The following is an 18,722-nucleotide window of genomic DNA, read 5'->3' as shown; positions in this document are numbered from 1 at the left end:
TTGTGTGTAATCACATTCTATATTGTGTTGTTTTATTTTAGGAAACTGAAGGGTTGTTCGATTTCAAGAGCTGAATTTGCGATTGATGTGACTTTAAAATAGCTCCAGGAAACAGCATATAAATCAAATAAAACTGAATCTAAATACAGGCTTGATTTCAGAGCATGTTGGTCTCACATATTCACATTTAACTTCAAATGTTCAAATGATCCACAGCATCCCTCCCCATGTGCCCTTTTACCACCTTTCTCTTTTAATTTCTCTTTCTTTGACTTCCTGTCCCTATTCGAACACATTACCCTCCTTGTGTGCCAATTATCCCCTGCGAGGCTGCAAGCCTCACTCTTAAACAATAGGAGCAATCAGCTGCCCTCTCTCCCTCACACACTCTCCTCCAGTGGAGAGTGCAAAGGGAAGATAATTTTTCCAAACAACGGCGTGGGGAGGGAAATGGCAGAGGGAGGGGGGAAGAGGAGAGGCAGAGAGAGATAAAGGAAGAGAGAGGGGCCCCTGATTGGCCGGGTCACGTCGGTACAGAGAGTCTAGAGGCACATGTGACAATACCACACCGCATGCAGATGTTTGCTGTCTTAAGCCGAGACAGGCAAACACACAGCTGCTCTATAACCCTTGACACAGATCCTCTAAACCCTTAAATACACAACAACACACAATATGATCCTGCAGCAAGAAGCTGATGGAGAGCATCTGCTTTTAGAAAAGTCTACACATGATATTTACACACAAACAAAGGCTGGTGTATTTCATTCATTTCTGACGTTAGAAATGTCTGAACTAATGTGCTTCAACTTGTTCATAAAGACTAAATAAGATGCACAAATTATTTGTTTATTACGGTGTAATTTCATTAACCTTCAAAATAAAAGAATCTCACGTTTCATTACGAATTGATAAAACAAGACAACATTAATCGGTTTTGTAGATTTATAAAATAAAGAACCAATAATGATATAAAACAAAAAGATTTACAACATTTTTTGTGGATGCTTTATTTTTTTTAATTAATTCATGGGTGTTTTTTTCCCCTGCAGTTTTCCAGGTCTTTCAATTTAACGCCTATTTCCCTTCTCATTCATGTCAACTATTATGAGTCGTCAGTGGCTCCGTCCCTGGGGAGGGAAATCCCAGCTGTCACTAAATAACTTTTCAGATCACACCAATAAAGCTAATGTCCACGGACACTAAAGGCCGTGGAGTCCATTTAACAGCCAGTTAACGCATGAACACACAAGTGACACACACACCCACATACATATGTATGCCTGTGCACACACACACAGACAGATTGTTGTGGATTACTCTAACCAGGCTAATGATCTCCTCAATGGGACAACTGGGACTCTTCTGAGACCATCTTCAGCCTGAGGCCCCACAGGGACTTGGAGAGAGGCTCAGGGGTAATTACAATGTAAATGCTGTGTGTGTGTGTGTGTGTGTGTGTGTGTGTGTGTGTGTGTGTGTGTGTGTGTGTGTGTGTGTGTGTGTGTGTGTGTGTGTGTGTGTGTGTGTGTGTGTGTGCGCGCACATGTCTCTGTGTGTGTGCGTGTGTGCGTGTGTGCGTGCATACACGCACACACACACGCCCCCATGTGCAGGTCCAAGATTAGGTTTATCTACAATCTGACACTTTTTTCGAGCAAGTTTTGATTATGCCGGCTCTGGAAATCAATGAATATAGAATTTCTTTGCAGCTAAATGAATAATTTGATGCATGTTAACAGATATGACCCTTATATGGTGCATGGATTTAGAACATATCATGTTATTTTCCAAAGCTCTCCTCAACATAATACATACTGAGATATTGAAATAAGTAACTGTAAATAAAAATAATAATGAAACATGTTGTTTTTCAGCAGATTTTTTGTGATTTTATGTGAGTTTTAAAACAGTAATGGACAAAATGTAAAAGCACAAACACGAAATATAACAAAGGAACCCTAATTTCTTTATATTTTCCAAACAATACCTTTTGAATCAAATAAACCAAACTAAACCAAAATCAATTTTGATCCCAAATTCTTAAAATCAATTATTCTGGGCAGCAAAGTGCACAGATACAAGTTCCCAGTAAAATTCAGCAAAGCTCACTTACATGTCACGTGAGTGCAAATGTCGGTTTGTGCATGTGTTTGCTTTGCATCACCTCCTAGAAAGATTTTTATCGTCCGACTTAAGGTTCAGCTCTTGCTCTGTTAATTTTATCGCCACCTGCTCTTGGAGAGAAAACGCATTTGAAATGATGTCAAACATTCAGAATCGGTGACACTGACTGTGACTGTGAATGCAGATGACAGGAAAGCAGAGGACAAGAAATGGAGGGGAGAGTGTAATTGAGAGAGAGAGAGAGGGAGGCTGTAAATGGCTGTATGATTGATGTGAGTTTTACGCTGGGAGTGAGAGGTAAGGGGGGAGAGGGGAGTTAGAAAATGAGGTGGCAGGCACAAATTGATCCTCACCTCTTTTTTTTTCTTTGTTTCGCCTCATGGCCCATCATCATCATCATCATCATCATCATTATTCCCCCCCTCTCCCTCTCTTTTTCTTACTCCCTCTGTCTCCAGCTTCCTTTCCCGCCCCTCTCTGCCAATCAGATGGTAACATGACATTATGGCTCATTATACCTGGGCTGGATGACGGGTCTGCTGCTGCTGCTGCTGGTGACCAGCCCTCTCAGGCGCAGCGTGCCACACAAAACAGAAAAGCCACATATGACATGTTCTCCAATGTACACGTCCTGCGTCCTTTTGTCTCTTCATTTGTTGCATCTCATTTTGGCAGCGTGCAGACAGTTATGGACGAGACAGGGCGTTATGTAATCTGGGGAAAGAAAGCGGCGATGGGAAGAGATAGTGAGGAGAGTGTAAAGAATAAAATAGAAGCGAAGGGGAAAAAAGGGGAGTGAGAAAATGAGAATCATAGGAGGGGTAGAAAGGTAGAAAGAGAGCCATGAAGGCTCAAGCAGGAGAAAAACATTGTGGTCATCTGCAGTGCGATGAGTCACCTGTAGGCAACACACATACACACACACACACACACACACACACACACACACACACACACACACACACACACACACACACACACACACACACACACATATACACACACACATATACACACAAATCCAAAAAGAGACAGGCTTTGCAATCACAGCCCACAGCTGTGTAGTTACAATGCCATATTGTCTCATAAACTGCATTCACTGGCAGCGTTGCATTGTCAAATCTTGTGCTGAATGAACAAGGGACAGTGTAAAAAGACTGAATTTAAGATCAAAAGAAAAACGACAAAATGATTCCACCTTTTCCAGGCTCCCTGGTCAGGATCAAAGCCATTGACCTGATGATTAACATAAACGCTTCGACTAAATGTTAATGAAAGAGAGGAATCAGTGCGTAGATGGTTGTTGTAATTATTTCAAATGGAATCCATGGACTGATTCAACCATCTGTCTCCTGCATCCATACACATGTCCTCCTGCTGTCCTTCTGCTCCTCTTCTGTTTGGTCACTTTTGAAAAGGCTGTGTTGAATGATCAAACACAACAGATATGCACTATAACGTTTTCAGGGCTGCGACTAATGCTTGTTTCTATTATTGACACAAGGCGTTTTTTACACCAGAACTGAGGTTCATGACTAAAGAACATTGGTACGTCCTATCGTCATCACCTATGTGGACGTCTGCCTACACTCGACATTGATTGGTTTATAGACGGGTGCACGTCTTTCATTGTGTTGTCAATTCAGCTTTTGTACGCACTAACTTTATTGAATAAAGTGCGTAGAAAAAGGGCAGTCTTTCCATTTGAATGGAGAATATGAATGAACTGCTTTCTGTCAATAATTTCGTCGCCAACGTAATATAAGCGCCCTTAAAAGCGAGCACAATTTGCTGGGCTTACAGCAGCGGAAAAATCTGTTTCTATAATATTTCTCTTAATCATGATACATTGGTTAATACAAGGTCAGAGAAAAGGTTAAAAACGTTCATCAACTTTAAAAAAAAACAACTTAAATATATATTTTAATATCCTGTAAAACCAAGAAAAGCAGCAAACCTCCACTTGTGAAAACCACAATTAATGCATCACTGTTACAGGGATGTTAACCAATAAAACCAATAAATACCAGCAAAGTCAATCACTTCAACACGGTTCATCAGGATAGAAACTGTACGAAATTGCTATGAAAATATGTTTTATTCACCAAAACATTACCTTCTACACTGTACAGTGAACTAATATAGATTATCTTGGATGTTTTTGTGAATCCGAAACATTTGTGCTTGTATATTGTCAATTTTGGTTTTGTAAAGTCGATTTAACAGCTTGGAGAGAAAAATCAATCCATGCTTTTGCTGCACAGTGTGATCAAACTTTTGCTTGGATTTAATATTGAATACGTTGATTCCTTCGTCACAGAAAATCTGCTTCATCTTCTGCATGTTCCTTCCTTTGACTTTGCAGCGAGGCTTCATTTTAAACTGACCCATTATTCACTGGCTGTCAGATAACACAAGGTTACTGTAAAACAAAAACACAGCCCAGTTTCTGCTGCAGCCTGTCAGATAGTCAGGTCAGCTCGCACAACAACACCATTCCATTTATTTCCAAATGTCACTTCATCCCTAAGAAGCAGTACAACGTTGCATGTGCTCACGTAGAGGCAAGACGCTGCTGCTTTATTTCCCCTCCGTCTGCCTGAATCCCACAATGAGGACAAAACGACGGGAAACGGGGAGCAGATCTTGTCATCATTCATTCTAATTCTCCGTGCATTTAACTCACACTCTCCAGTCCTCCCCCTTGTCCCCCCCCGCCCTCCCTCCCAGCTTCATCTCTTTTCAAGCCTCATCACCAACTCACAGCGCCCCACCACCATCCCACTCCCCCCCCTCCCCAATTTCTCTCCATCCTCTTTCATGTCCCCCCGAACAAGAAGGACATTAATTCAGTCTATTTGTATTAGTAGTGGCTGGTCGTGCTGCCTTTAAGGTTCCTTCACGAGCCGGAAATCTCTCTGTCTGCAGAGGGAGCCGCTCCTCGTCGTCCATCTCCTTGCGCGGCGTATACCTCACTGGTGTGTTGTCACGCTCCTGCCTCTGCAAATGTGTGTGTACGCAGCTGTGTGCCTGTGCCCACATTTATACAAACCGTTCCCGCCACTCCTCATGGAGACCAGCATCTTTTTCAGGAACGTTTTCTGTGAAGTGCTTTAGTCAACTTTCAGGCGACGGGAAACATTTCAGATGGGAAAGATCCCGGAGCGTAGGTATTTGCTTTTTCAATGTTGTTGCCATGGCAACGGTGTCAATGAGAGACGTAGTGATTATTCATATTTTTGCAGCCACTTGAGTCGGAAAGTTTATTCTGTTGAGAGGGCAACGAGAGACAAGTGGAATCGGTTTCTGTCCAGGCCTCTTTTTTTAAGGCGTCAGTGTATGACCTGGCGACAACACTTTTTTTTTCGTACTCTGTGGTTTGTGACCTTTAACTGAGTCCGACCACATATTTGACCAAACTCTGTTCAAATACAACGTGTAACACAACGGCAAACATCCACTCTAGAGCTAGTCCTGCCCTGGCCCCAGTACAATTGTGTAAATTCAAATGAGTAGTGGAGATAAATCAACGAGAAAACATCAACCTGCTGAAAGGCGATTATTAGTCCTCTCCTCCAATGTCATTGTGTGAGAACGAAAAACGGAGTTTACAAAAAAAAAGAATGATGCTGTGGTTTCTTAAAGCATCACATTGTTTTGTAATAGATGTGATTACTTCTCAGTCTGTCACAGAGATTTAACATTTTATGTCGTCTGCAAGAATGTGTGAGGAATGACTAAACAAAGCAAGAAGATTCATCCTCTTGAATGAATTTCATTGTTTGTGTAACTTTCACAGAAAAAGGCGAGCACCAGATATTTTACACTGTGGTTGTGTTTCTGGACTCCGACATACCTCCTAAATCAATATTTTGGATATATTTGTTGTCACTTAAGTGATGTTTTATGTAATATAAAGGTTTTTAAATCACTGAATGAAAAAAACTAAACAAACACACAAACTGAGCGATTGTTATGTGCTATTTATCTCTATTTACTACCGTCATCATCATCCTCCTCTCTCATCCAATATGTTAATATCCTCTGGCTGCAGTGACACTCTGCTGATGTCATATTTTCACTTTTATTTTTAATTACGTTGTTTTGGCACATGCTTCCTTCTAATGAGGAAACTGTGACAGTAAAATCCAGGAAACTTCGACAGCCGTGACGGCTGGATATTAAGTTTAATGCTTTAGAGTAACGGCTGCCTCACAGCAGTTAAATCTATAAATGTTTACTCACGTTGATGCAGTATATGAATCATAAAGGGCGACGAGTTGAAGGGCTCAAAAATCCAATTTTTGTTTCACAATCACAGCATTTCCTCGTTGTCATTTCATATTTGATTTCATAACAAGACTTAAGACTTAAAAAAACGCCATTATTTTGTAATAAATGGAGAAGCCCAAACTCACTCTTGCTGCTTTGGAAACTGGAAACTGGAAACTTTTTGAGTTTTTAGAAATGTTCATGAATATATTTAAACATATAATTCTTTTTAGATTGGTCTTTGATCAGTTAGGGTTTTATAGAAGTTCTGTGTTTGTAGTCGAGCTGAATCTGGGTCTGAAACAGAATTTATGTGTAAATTATGTATCTTAAATGGAGTTAAATACTCTTTTTGCATTGTACCTTCACATTCTGTCATATCTACACTTCAGGTATGGATTTGCCCTCCCAGCTTTTTGTTGGTGTTCATACATTTGTAAGATTTAATGTAGAAGTTTACAGTCCGGATTCAAGAGGTAAAATATAATTAAAACCTATATATCTTGACCAGTACTGTATTGTCCTTTGCTAAGTGTGTAGATGGAGTCGATCCAATATTCCTTCATTTTTTAATCGATTTCCAAAACCAGATCAGGTTATTTCCAGCTTCTCGTCAGGACAAGTAAGGATCGATATTAAGAGCTGAGGGACTTTCAAAGTGTCACAAGCTGCTGTTGTGTATGGGGCCTGATGCACTGTGGGTGAGCCCCGGTCTCGCTCCTCTCCTGTGACTCTCATGTCGGATTGTAAATCTCCTGCTTCACTTCCTCCGACGACAAAGAAAAGAAGCGGAAAAAAAGCTCCCGAGGGTAAAAACTGAAAGTGAGAGGAACAGGTTGCCTTCTCTCCAAGGTCAACCAGCTGCCACATCAATGAGCCTCTTCACTCTGAGTCAACAGAGCACGGAATCACTTCCAAGAAGGAGTTTGTCATGTATAATGCTGTCCTGTGACCCCCATCACGCCACACGAAAACACACGGTCACACACAATAACACTGCAAGCTTAATGGGAGGCTGAGTCATACAAGACATCCTCAAACACCTGTGTATTTATCATATTTTCCTGGATTTTTTTCCCTGTACGTGTCCTTGCGAGCGCTCCCTGAGACACCCTTTGGGGCTGTCTGCTTGCGTTTACTCCTGCGGACAAACCCGCAGCTTCATCAAGGGTGCAATGGAAAGGACAGTGTGTCATGAGGGACGGAACAGCGCGGTGCCGCATTGTTTTAGAGGCTGGATGAGTCATGGAAGACGAATCGGGGTTGGTGGCATTTGAGAAGGCTCGCCCATCGCGTTAGGGCAGCTCTGTAAAATTAACAATGGAATTGCGCCGCGCTCCCACGACGCCTGTTTCAGCAGATCAGACAAGGAATTTATTAAGGCATAATCTATCCTAACAACCTGAGAGACGCGACATTTACATGTTGCATGTCACGGTTGTGATTTGTTGTGGAAGAAGAAGAATACCTCTCCTCCGCCGTCTCTTGTCAGCCCTCCTCGCAAAAAACCGATGAAGTTGAAGCGTATTTATAGCGCCTAGTACACAATGTGAGCGCGGCATCGCTGTGACTATTTCAAGTAATTTCTATATGACTCACCGAAGAGATTCAAAAGCTTCGCACAACATCAAAAGAGCAGACTGCAAATTTCCCCCTCCCGCTTTAGTCATGCCTGAATTACTTTTGATCTACATCGTCAGTTTTGGAGAGATGAGTCCACACTTCAAAAATTCAAACGAAGGCCTCGACATTGTGGATTTAAACAGGAAATAGAAAGAAAATATGTTCGACACCAAGTCACCCGCCCACTCGTCCCACACGCACGCTCCCACCCCCACCCCCGCCCCGCCTCTCCCGCCATCCCGTTCATTCAGGTTTTTGCCACGTTTCAAAAATGATCCTTCTCAGTAGGGTTCGTCTTTTTCTGAGTGGCTGCCTTTGATTTATTTATTTTTCTCTCTCTCCGTGGTGATAAAAGCAAAATTACACAAAATTGCTCACATACAATTGGGGCTGCGATGAATGCGTTCATTTTTTTAATTCAGCTCACATCGCATACGTCCATCCCCTATGTGAAGGCACCGCGTTTGCAGGTCACAAGACTCCCAGCATAATCCATTTTCCTCCTCCTCCCCCCCCCTCCCCTCTGTATTTCCACCTCTGTCTCTCTTTGTGTCTCGCCCTGACCACCCTCACACACACTGCCAACGTGAGATAGCCACGTCTGTGTGTCCAGTGCAGTGTGTCATGTGTGATAATCTCTGACGTGCGCGTCACGTGCCAGCGGTTTTTAGGGTTCCACAAGAAGCTGCTTATTGTTGTTATCGTTTTTAGACATCATCATTATCAGCTGGAGCAGATGCGACGTGTGCCTATGCGTCATTGTTCCCTCCAAAACCCCCTAAAGCGCTCGCCGCCAAAAGCAACCCACAACGTAACCAACAAAGGAGGGGAGAGAACACGTCAAAAAATCACCCTGGCTCTCTTTCAGCGCCCCCTCCAATCCATCCATCCTCTCATCCCCTTTTTTTGCCTCTCTATCAAATGTTCAGTTCTTTTGTCTCATCCACTCTTGTTCCCTTGTGCCATCGCACTCTATCTTTTTGTGTGACACGCTCTGCCCTCGCCTGCTCTCTCCGGCCGCCATTATCTAAACCACCCATCTCCTCATCTTTCTTTCAATTCCCCACTCTCGTAGTCAGGAAAAGAGATTCACAACCTACACACACACACACAGATAAACGCACACCCAACACACACACACACACTGTGACACTATGCTTGAAAATACTCTCACCCCTCCCAAAACCTTCTTCCACGCACATGCTCACCCCCTCACCGCCACCCCGCCACCATCATCACCACCTTCTACGCTCTCCAAACCCTTAACCCCACCCACCCACCCTAATCCTAATCACACCACCACCACCGTCATCAGCCCTTATCTCACTCCACCAAATCTGCTGTGACTCAAAACAATTTCCTCTCATTTGCGATTTTTACTGCCCGCCCCCGCCGCCTACACCTCCATCAACCTGCCTACCCCCCTCCAATAAACCCTCTCCACCTCCTCAATACCCCATCACTGCCCATCCGGCGCAAACCCCACCCAGGTGCACACGCACACTGACACAAACGCGTATACAAATGCACTCACGTACACACACACTCTTGAAGCAGTCGCGGTTAAGAATGACGGCTCGTCATGTGTAAGCGGTGACTTGCCACTGTCATCCAGTGGAGCCCGAGAAGAACTGCAGTGTGACGTCACGGCGGACGCCAGCCCCTCTGGTTGGTGGAACATATTTACGTGTACGTGTGTGTGTATGTGTGTGTGTGTTTGGGATGGGGGAGCCAGAAGAATACAATTTGGTGGGTGGGTGGACCCGGTGGGCCTTGCTGCATCAATGAACCAGCAAAATGAATGAAAGACTACACTAGGTGTCACCCCCGTCCTCTCCTGTTGGCCTCCATTAATTTCCCTTTCTCCTTCCTGTTCTCCTCTTGTCCTCCTGACCCCGAGGCGATCAATACAGGTGAAACTGCAGAAATCAACCGAGCGTTAGACAGTATGTTCTACGGCGTGTCGCAGTTTTGCACGGCCGTGTTTAATGGCAGCTGAAGGAGAAACAAATGTTTACGATCGGGAAGCTGGTCAAACTTAAATGAAGCAGCGTTTGTATTTCAACAGGAGCAAAACAGCACCACTCGATGGGAGCTTCTCATAGCCACAGCAGAGAGGAGCACATCACTGATGGAAGGAGTGGATATGAGCGTGTGTGTTGTTTTACAGTGATTTACCTCAATGTGGGGGTCTGTTTGACTTTTAGAAATATTTTAAAGATCTAAGTGCATGGCCTGAGGTGCAATTACTATGCTTTCAAATCAATCCATTTGCTTGTTTGACAGCAGAAAAACATGCCATCGTGCCAAAGATTCACAATCTTTCAATTGATCCTGGGTGTGATATGGGCGTAACATGCAATAAACCATCCAACCGCCTGCCATCTTCCATTCTCTTTAAAAGCCAGGCAATGAATGCTGCGCCGCCCGATTTGAAATGATCTATTGGAGTTTGGAGAGGAGGGTTGTCCTGGGACCGGGGGGATCTGCCCGAGTATTTCAGACGTATGGCACATTCCGGGGCCCGGGCCATTTGGAGCTTTATAGACCAGAAGCAAAATGTAACTTTGAAGCAGTGAGAGACTTCTACAAGAGTTATGGAGATCACCTTTTAACTCATTTCCCATCCACAGTAATAAATTGTCACCATCATAACTTCCACCTCCCATCAATGCCCTGTTAATGTCAGTATGAAAGTGCTGCTGCTCATACAGTTTTGTATTGACTGTAGATTTTTTTATACTTCTACTGAAAACATTCAATCCTTTTATATTTTGGCAGCCGAGAGAAAAACGACCCGCTCTGTTTTGGCAGCGTTTACAGTGCACAGCTCATTGGTGGGTCGGGGGTGGAGAGATCTGACTTATAGCAATGCCCCGTCGTACTGTATCTGCCCACCCTCACAGACAGAGAGCTCAGTGGGCAGGCTCTGCAGGCCTTGGTTATTCATTATTACCCAGGTAATTGGTTATTGATTACTCCCAGCCTTTTTGCCCTGTGTCTGTGGGGTTTGTACTGTACGAACATCACTCAGTTTTCAGGACTGAGCTCTGTTTTCCTCCGAAAGCTCATTTCAGAATGGAAGATTTAGCGACAGAAAAGTCATGTAAGGGAGTAAATGGACAGTCCCAAAAAGACAAATCACCTCCCGCTGCGGCTGCTGCTGCTCCCAGGGTTGACTCATGCTGCGGATCCTGCCTGAGAAGGATCAAGCTCTGGATACCCGTGGACTACAAGAATGAGATTGTTCAGTTTTTAAAACTGGCAGGACCTGTGGTAAGATTGTGTTTGGATAAGAAAGTTGACAAGTTGAGTGGGATTTTACTCCAACAGACTTCACATTTTCAAAGCTGGGGGTTGTCAGTCTGCTGCAATATTCAGAAAGACTGAGTGTGAATCAAATTTAGACATGGGAACATGGAAAATATTTTCTCTTTGAGGATGTTAGGACTGCATTTTTCTACAACCAGCAATAATTACAAGTAGTTTGCTATGTATGCCATTTAGTACCAAAATAAAAGCAAATCATTGTGAGTTGCTTTTAATTTGAAAGGCTTAAATTTCTGTGTAAATACCAGTAATTCTTTGCAATTTGCCACTAATTATCAACATATATTTTAACAGCAGTTAACAGATCAATATTTCCAAACTGGGATGAATTAGAAAAGTAATAGATACAAATCTTTATTGGTCACGATATGTTGCCATGATGAAGGCCTTGAGGCTGTACCAGACAAACACAATGCGATAGGTTGGGTAACAGACCAGAAAATTGTTTAGTCGCACTCTATTAGTATTTGAAAGGGTTCTGTAAAAACCTAGACATTTAAGAAATTAATCTAAATTATGTTCAAATTAATCAAATCACAGTTGAATATCAGATTTCTCTCATAATCTCACAATTATAGACTTGCGTGTCTAGTTTTTTTCAATATCCCTCAGAAATAAGGTGTATTTGCAAGTGTCTCCTCAACAGAAACCTCTATGTTTGTGCAAGTTTCCTTTTGTGGGAACTGCTTGATAAGGCTGTCAAAAACCTACACCCGTAATTACTAGAAGAAAAGAGAAGTAGTGAAGATGTTAAGAAATACAAAGGAGCCGCAGAGAAACACCAAAGCAGAACACGTCAGCTGCCACAGCAAATAAGAACATTTTCTTACCTCAAGGCCTTTTGAAACCATGATTTTGGATATTTTTTATGAATAACAACTTGTGCAAACGTGTAAAGTTTCATTCATGTTTGTTGAAGTTCATTCATGGCTTTACGGTTATTAAATACATGGAGCGTGTTTGTGTTTCCCAGTTTATTTCACAGTTGATGAGCTTCCTGATCGGCTTCGTCAGCATGGTGTTCTGTGGTCACCTGGGGAAAACGGAGCTGGCCGGCGTGGCTTTAGCGATAGCGGTGAGAGAGTCCTGCTTCTGTTTTTATTGGCCAGGACCACTGCTCATTCTCTTTCATAAAGCACTGCTTTTAAATTTCACCATTTGTTTCATTCAGACATTTACTTATTTGAGTGTGTTTTAATTTCTGTCTTTATTACATGAATATTTATTATAATATGGATATTTAATCTCACTACAGGTGATAAATGTCTCAGGTATTTCCATTGGCTGTGGTTTGGCGTCAGCATGTGATACACTCATATCTCAGGTATTCCACTCATCTTATTTATACAACCAGGTCAGACCCGACCAGATGCTGCTGTTTTCACAATATGCTCTTTCACATCTGTTTCCCTGGGCCAGTGTTGCTCTTTGTTTCCTTGCACATGAGCAGGTATTGCTTTATTTTCCTGTTCCTCTGACCCGTTTCTTGCAGACCTATGGGAGCGGTAACCTGAAGCGTGTAGGGGTGATAGTCCAGCGGGGAGTGTTGATTCTGCTCTTGGCCTGTTTCCCCTGCTGGGCCGTGCTCATTAACACTCAGCCCATTTTGCTGGCTGTCAGGCAGAGCGCAGAGGTCGCCAGGTGATCGCTTCCCTCTTCCACATCACTGCGTCACAGATGCTACTTCAGATGTTACATATACACTTATTGCTCATGAGCTCCTCAGTTCTTTATTTGCACTTATTTATCATTTTCCTTTTTTCTATCTGACATAAAGACTCTCACAGCTGTATGTGAAGATCTTTATGCCGGCTCTGCCAGTGAGTTCAGCTTCCTCCATGTTTCATTTTTTTGTATCTGTAGTGAATGGTTGTTGTGTTGCATTATTAATCTAATCAATCCCATTCATTGCATCATGTTGGTTTCTGCAGGCTGCCTTCATGTACCAGCTGCAGGGGAGGTATCTTCAGAATCAGGTGCGTTAGTAAGTGTGTAAGACCATCGGTGTGAAACCAAGTACTGACTGGAAGTTTGTCTGTAAATAGATCGTTTTGAGCGTGTGTGTGTGTGTGTGTGTGTGTGTGTGTGTGTGTGTGTGTGTGTGTGTGTGTGTGTGTGTGTGTGTGGGTGTGTGTGTGTGTGTGTGTGTTGGAAACAGTGCGAAAGGAACAAACAGCAGGTGCACTGTTGTGTTTGAAACAACTCGCTCTGGTTCACAGGGCATCATTTGGCCACAGGTGATATGTGGAGCCGCGGGCAATGTTTTAAATGTGGTAATCAACTACGTCTTCCTCAATCTTCTAGACCTGGGGGTCTTGTGAGTATAGATCCATAACCGAACCTATCATTACACTCCCTATATTTCAGACCTTTTATACCCCTATACAAGCTAGGACGCATGTTGCTAGCCATTCCAAAATCTAGGCTGAAAACCAACAGAGACTAAGCCTTTGCCATGAGGGCCCTTACACTTTGGAATGATCTGCCAGAAGAGATTAGACTAGCAGAATCGGTTACCTGTTTAATCTCACTTCTTTAAAGGGATAGTTCACCCAGAAATGAAAATTCACTCATTATCTACTCACCACTATGCCGATGGAGGGGTGGCTGAAGTGTTTGAGTCCACAAAACCCTTTTGGAGTTTCAGGGGTAAACAGCGTAGCAGCCGAATCCAATACAATTGAAGTAATTGGTGACCAAATCTTCAAACGTATAAAAATAACAGAAAAAAAACAAAATGCCTCCATACTGCTCCTGTGTTGTCATAAAAGTGTCTGCAAGTCTTTCAAATTCGACTCAAAACGAGGTAATTTCCACCGTGTTTTAAGCCTTAAAGTCCACCAGAAGTGGCTAAGCTAGCAGACGTTAGCATTTCCGATAGTTCGCTAATTTCTTCAATTGTATTGGTTTTGGCTGCAACTCTGTTTTCCCCTGAAACTCCAAAAGGGTTTTGTGGGCTCAAACACTTCCCCCACCCCTCCATCGGCATAGTGGTGAGTAGATAATGAGTGAATTTTCCTTTTTGGGTGAACTATCACTTTAAGGCACATCTCTATAGAAAAGCTTTTATCACATGATATCTATGACTATTATTATCAGTATTGTAATTTTTATAATTTTTTACTCTGTGACTTTCATACTGTTGTAAAACACTTTGTTACTTAAAAGTGCTACACAAATAAAGTTATTATTATTTTAATCTTTAATATCTGAAACGAATCAGTCAATCAGAGTAGGGATGCATAGATCATTCTGTTGATTATCAATTTCAAAAGTCAACTGAACTGATTAATTTATATGAGTTCAGATTTTAATGTTCTACTTCTTGTTTAATCCTTTTTACTCCACTAAAGTGGATCAGCAGCTGCCAATGCCATCTCTCAGTATTCCCTGGCTGTGTTCTTGTTTGTGTATATCTGCGCCAGAGGCCTGCACAAAACTACATGGGACGGTAAGTTTAGGGTATTAACCTACTCTACTCGAGTAGGGATGACTTTTTATTTGACAAATACTTCTTGACAGAGTTCTGGAACAAATATTGAGGCTAATTGTGATGAAAGTAGAGACTAAGACAGTATGACTTTTATTTAATTTAATGTAGTCAGAGGGATTACCGTGAGATAACTGCTCCATTTGAATGAAAATGCTCCATAAAACTAAGCATACACTCATAGTGTTGAAAAGTGTTGCATAATGCTGACAGGTGTTCCTTTTATTTTGTCCACCCCATTTATATCAATAAATTAACAGAAATAAATATCTGTATGATGCACTGTAGTTATAATCTTCATGAATGCAGAGTTTATTGCAGGACCTTTGTATTAAATCTGAGATGCAATTTATAGATGTGAGTCTTTAGTCTTCTGACGTCTTAAATTTTCCACTTGCCTGTAGATGAAATTCACATTTCCTGACGTTCAGCTGCATTTAACAAAAGACTCCCTAGCTTTCTAATTAATTGGACTTAACTGAACTTACAGATATTATTACTATCTCTATTTTATCTATGATGACCAATTGACGAAGAGATTTCCCCCCAAAAATAAAAAGCAATTCAGGTCTGTTAAATAAAGCGTTAGGGTAATTAAATATTTGTAATCCTCCCACTGAAATGGCAGCATCACATTTCTTAATGGGTACAACCACATTTCACTGAATCCCTCGTCCTTCCTATACTCTCCCAGGTTGGTCCCTAGACTGTCTGCAGGAGTGGGGGTCTTTCCTCCGCCTGGCCATCCCCAGCATGCTGATGCTCTGTCTGGAGTGGTGGCTCTATGAGATTGCAGGGTTCCTGGCAGGCGTCATCAGTGAGGTTGAGTTAGGGGCTCAGTCTATAATTTATGAACTGTCTGTCATCGCTTACATGGTAACTCCTCCACATTATTCTACTGAAAAATGTAAGCCTTTTTCTTGTTTTCTTTGGATCGTGCTAAAGTAAGATTTGTGGGTTTTGTCCCGGTGTTTTCATTGACACCATCCTGTCCCACAGTTTCCAATGGGTTTCTCTGTTGCTGCCAGTGTTCGGGTTGGAAATGCTCTCGGTGCTGGGAACACAGAACAAGCCAAACTGTCCAGCAAGGTCTCCGTCATCTGTGCATGTATGAACCTAATATGTAGCTTGACAAACTGTATTTACACCACAGTGAACCAAAAGTGTAAAGTGATGTTGTTTTCCTCATTTGTTCTGATCTACTACCCTATTCACCAAAAATCGTTCCTTTTCTCTTTCTTTTTTATTTTTAAAATATTCTGCCTGGTGCTCTCATATGTTGTCCACCGTTCCTGAATAACATGCTGTGTTTCCCATGCCCAGCCATCACCTCATGTTTCATTGGAGCCTGTCTTGCTGCGTCTAAGGATGTGATCGGTTACATTTTCACTACAGAGGAGTATGTGCCAATTCTGACACTTGTGTAACATTCGTAGGTTTGCGCAGTCTTAGCTTAAAAAACCAATAACTAACAGCCTTGTGTAATATTAACCAGCGCAGTAAGCTCGGAGTTTGTTATGTCACCGTCTTACACATGATAGATGCAAGTTATTTCATTTAAGAGCATTTCAAACCGCTTTGCTCTCACTTGTCTCAGTTGGTATTTGATTCTCATATCTGTATTTTACTTTTAGAGACATTATTCAAAGGGTGGCTGATGTCATGCAGATGTACGGTTTCATCCATGTTGCTGAGGCCTTTTCGGTGAGACTCTTGGCTGTAAAGGTCATGTTATCCCACCGCTGAGCAACGGAAACCTGACTTCTCAGCACAGATTTTAGATTTCTCTTCGTTTTGCCTCCACAGTGTGTGACAGGAGGTATTGTCAGGGGAGCAGGGAAGCAAAAGATTGGTGCTCTGTGTAACCTGGTGGGTTACTACTTCATTGGGTTCCCTATCGGAGTGTCTTTAATGTTCCCTGTCAAAATGGGGATAGTAGGTGAGACAAGTTGACACATTGTTTAGTAAGTCACAGTCTCACTGTATGTTGTCCCTTTGAACTAATAAACTTTCCTCTTTGTGTCTGTGTTGCAGGGTTGTGGTCAGGGTTTTTAATCTGTGTTGTGATACAGTCCACATTCTTTATAGTTTTCGTATGCAAACTAAACTGGAAGAAAGCCACTGAGGAGGTGAGTAACTCTGCATCTGGTTCGATGAATAGCCAGATATCGATATATTTATAGACAACGTTCACATGGACTGCAATATTCTGACTATTGACCTCATTCTGTTTATTATTCATTATTTTGATTATGATGTTTACATGTGTTGCTCATAGAATATTCCATTCATATTCCTGTTTACGTGTTACAGAGCAGGTTTGATTATGACTCATGTCATCATCACGTCCTCTACGTCATACATTGAAAAATTAAAAAACACAACTCTGAAATTGTTTAATGCACAATGTACCTTTTGTACGGTGGTCCTGAAGTGAAAATCACAACAGTAAATCACAAAACACAACAACAAATTAATAAAGCACAATGGCAAATCTGTTCAATCCTAAATACAGACCATGCGTCCGTCCAATCGGCGATGAGCTTTGTCCATAATAAGTACCCACCTTCTCCATTAGATGTTTATGCTGTTGTGTTTTGTGATTTCTCATGTTTACTTCTTTGCTGATATATTTTCTGATTTGTTATTCTGTTTTTTTATTCGTAGTCGTGCTTTCTTATTTGCTGCTGTTTCTTTTTTACTTGTCGATGTGCTTTGCACTTCAGGGCCACCGTACTTTTTGGGTGTTTTCTTTGTAATTTTCCCAACACTTTAATTCATTTTTATTTTTCCATTATTTTTCCAAATGTTGACATCGCAAAATGCTATGAAAAGTCATAGGGTTTATTGCCAAGTAGGTTTACACACATACATATATATAGAATATGCTGTTTACATGGCGGTGTCTTATTCAGACTGTACTAATCTGGTTAATATCAGAACATTGTTGTCCATGTAATCACGTCTAATACCCATTCTTGTGTTTCTCATTCTTATATTTGTTTTTTTAAATGACTGATTTAAATTGATGAAGTTGTTTTAAATGTCTCTGAACAGGCGCTGGTAAGAGCAGGAGTCCACATTACAGAGCGGAACAAGATCTTTGGGATAGAAAATAATGGTAAACACAAGCTACCAACAGATAACGTGGTGACTTCTTTGTGAAAACTATTCCACAAACAGCCTTTACCATTTTTAAAATCTTTGTCTCACAGCCCAGGACTTTGGTGAGAATCAGACCCACATAGAGACGTGTGGATCCAGTTCTTTGAGTCCAGTAGAGGGGAGGCTGGAGGCGCTCGATGCAGGTCAGCAAACCTCACATGACAACGCGGCTCTGTCAGTCAGGCAGCTGGTGGTGCGACGTGGGCTCACTGTACTGTTCATGTTCATCATCCTCGCTGCTGGAGTCTGCATCAGTGAGATGCTCGTCAGACTGCTCCAATTAGACGAGTGACCACATACACGCAGCACCAATCAAAGCGCCGCGATACTGCCTCTCAGATTACAGAGACGTACAGAATGTTCGTGTTTAGCAGTAAAGCATTTAAGGGGGTAAATATAGGAACACATGCAGTGAGCGAATCAACAGTCAGGAGTGTAACACATGAAGTCCCTGTTTGTGTGTAACAAGAATCACAGCTTACTATCCCCCTATGTAAAGCAACCTCTAAGGACCAAATTCTATTCCATTCAAAATCTCAGATGTGTTATAATAGAAATTAAGTAATAGCTGGCATTAGAATGATGCAGGTCAAACAAGTAAATAAATATTATTTTATTGTATTAAATGAGTGGAATCTTCATTTTTGGGAACTTGAAAAGTTCATTCACTCTTTCCCTCATTCATATTTCTAAATCTATAAATGAATCTATTCAA

At 41.9% G+C, this 18,722-nt stretch overlaps 1 protein-coding gene across 1 annotated transcript; it reads left to right on the top strand.

Moving 5' to 3' along the window:
- Positions 1-9,176: 9,176 nt before the first annotated feature.
- On the top strand, positions 9,177-18,453 carry LOC118122294 (multidrug and toxin extrusion protein 1-like). The gene is made up of 18 exons (XM_035178940.2): positions 9,177-9,364; positions 9,638-9,690; positions 11,090-11,298; positions 12,326-12,427; positions 12,608-12,676; positions 12,845-12,993; positions 13,130-13,172; positions 13,284-13,328; positions 13,572-13,669; positions 14,706-14,803; positions 15,537-15,718; positions 15,842-15,950; positions 16,166-16,241; positions 16,477-16,546; positions 16,649-16,781; positions 16,877-16,971; positions 17,900-17,963; positions 18,058-18,453. The coding sequence occupies exons 1-18, from the start codon at positions 9,177-9,179 to the stop codon at positions 18,297-18,299; spliced, it is 2,025 nt and encodes a 674-aa protein (XP_035034831.2). The 3' UTR covers positions 18,300-18,453.
- Positions 18,454-18,722: the final 269 nt, after the last annotated feature.

The sequence above is a fragment of the Hippoglossus stenolepis genome, chromosome 15, assembly GCF_022539355.2.
Source record: "Hippoglossus stenolepis isolate QCI-W04-F060 chromosome 15, HSTE1.2, whole genome shotgun sequence".
Lineage (NCBI taxonomy): Eukaryota > Metazoa > Chordata > Actinopteri > Pleuronectiformes > Pleuronectidae > Hippoglossus > Hippoglossus stenolepis.
The sequence above is the reverse complement of the archived record's forward strand: the minus strand, read 5'-3'. Positions and strand labels throughout refer to the sequence as shown.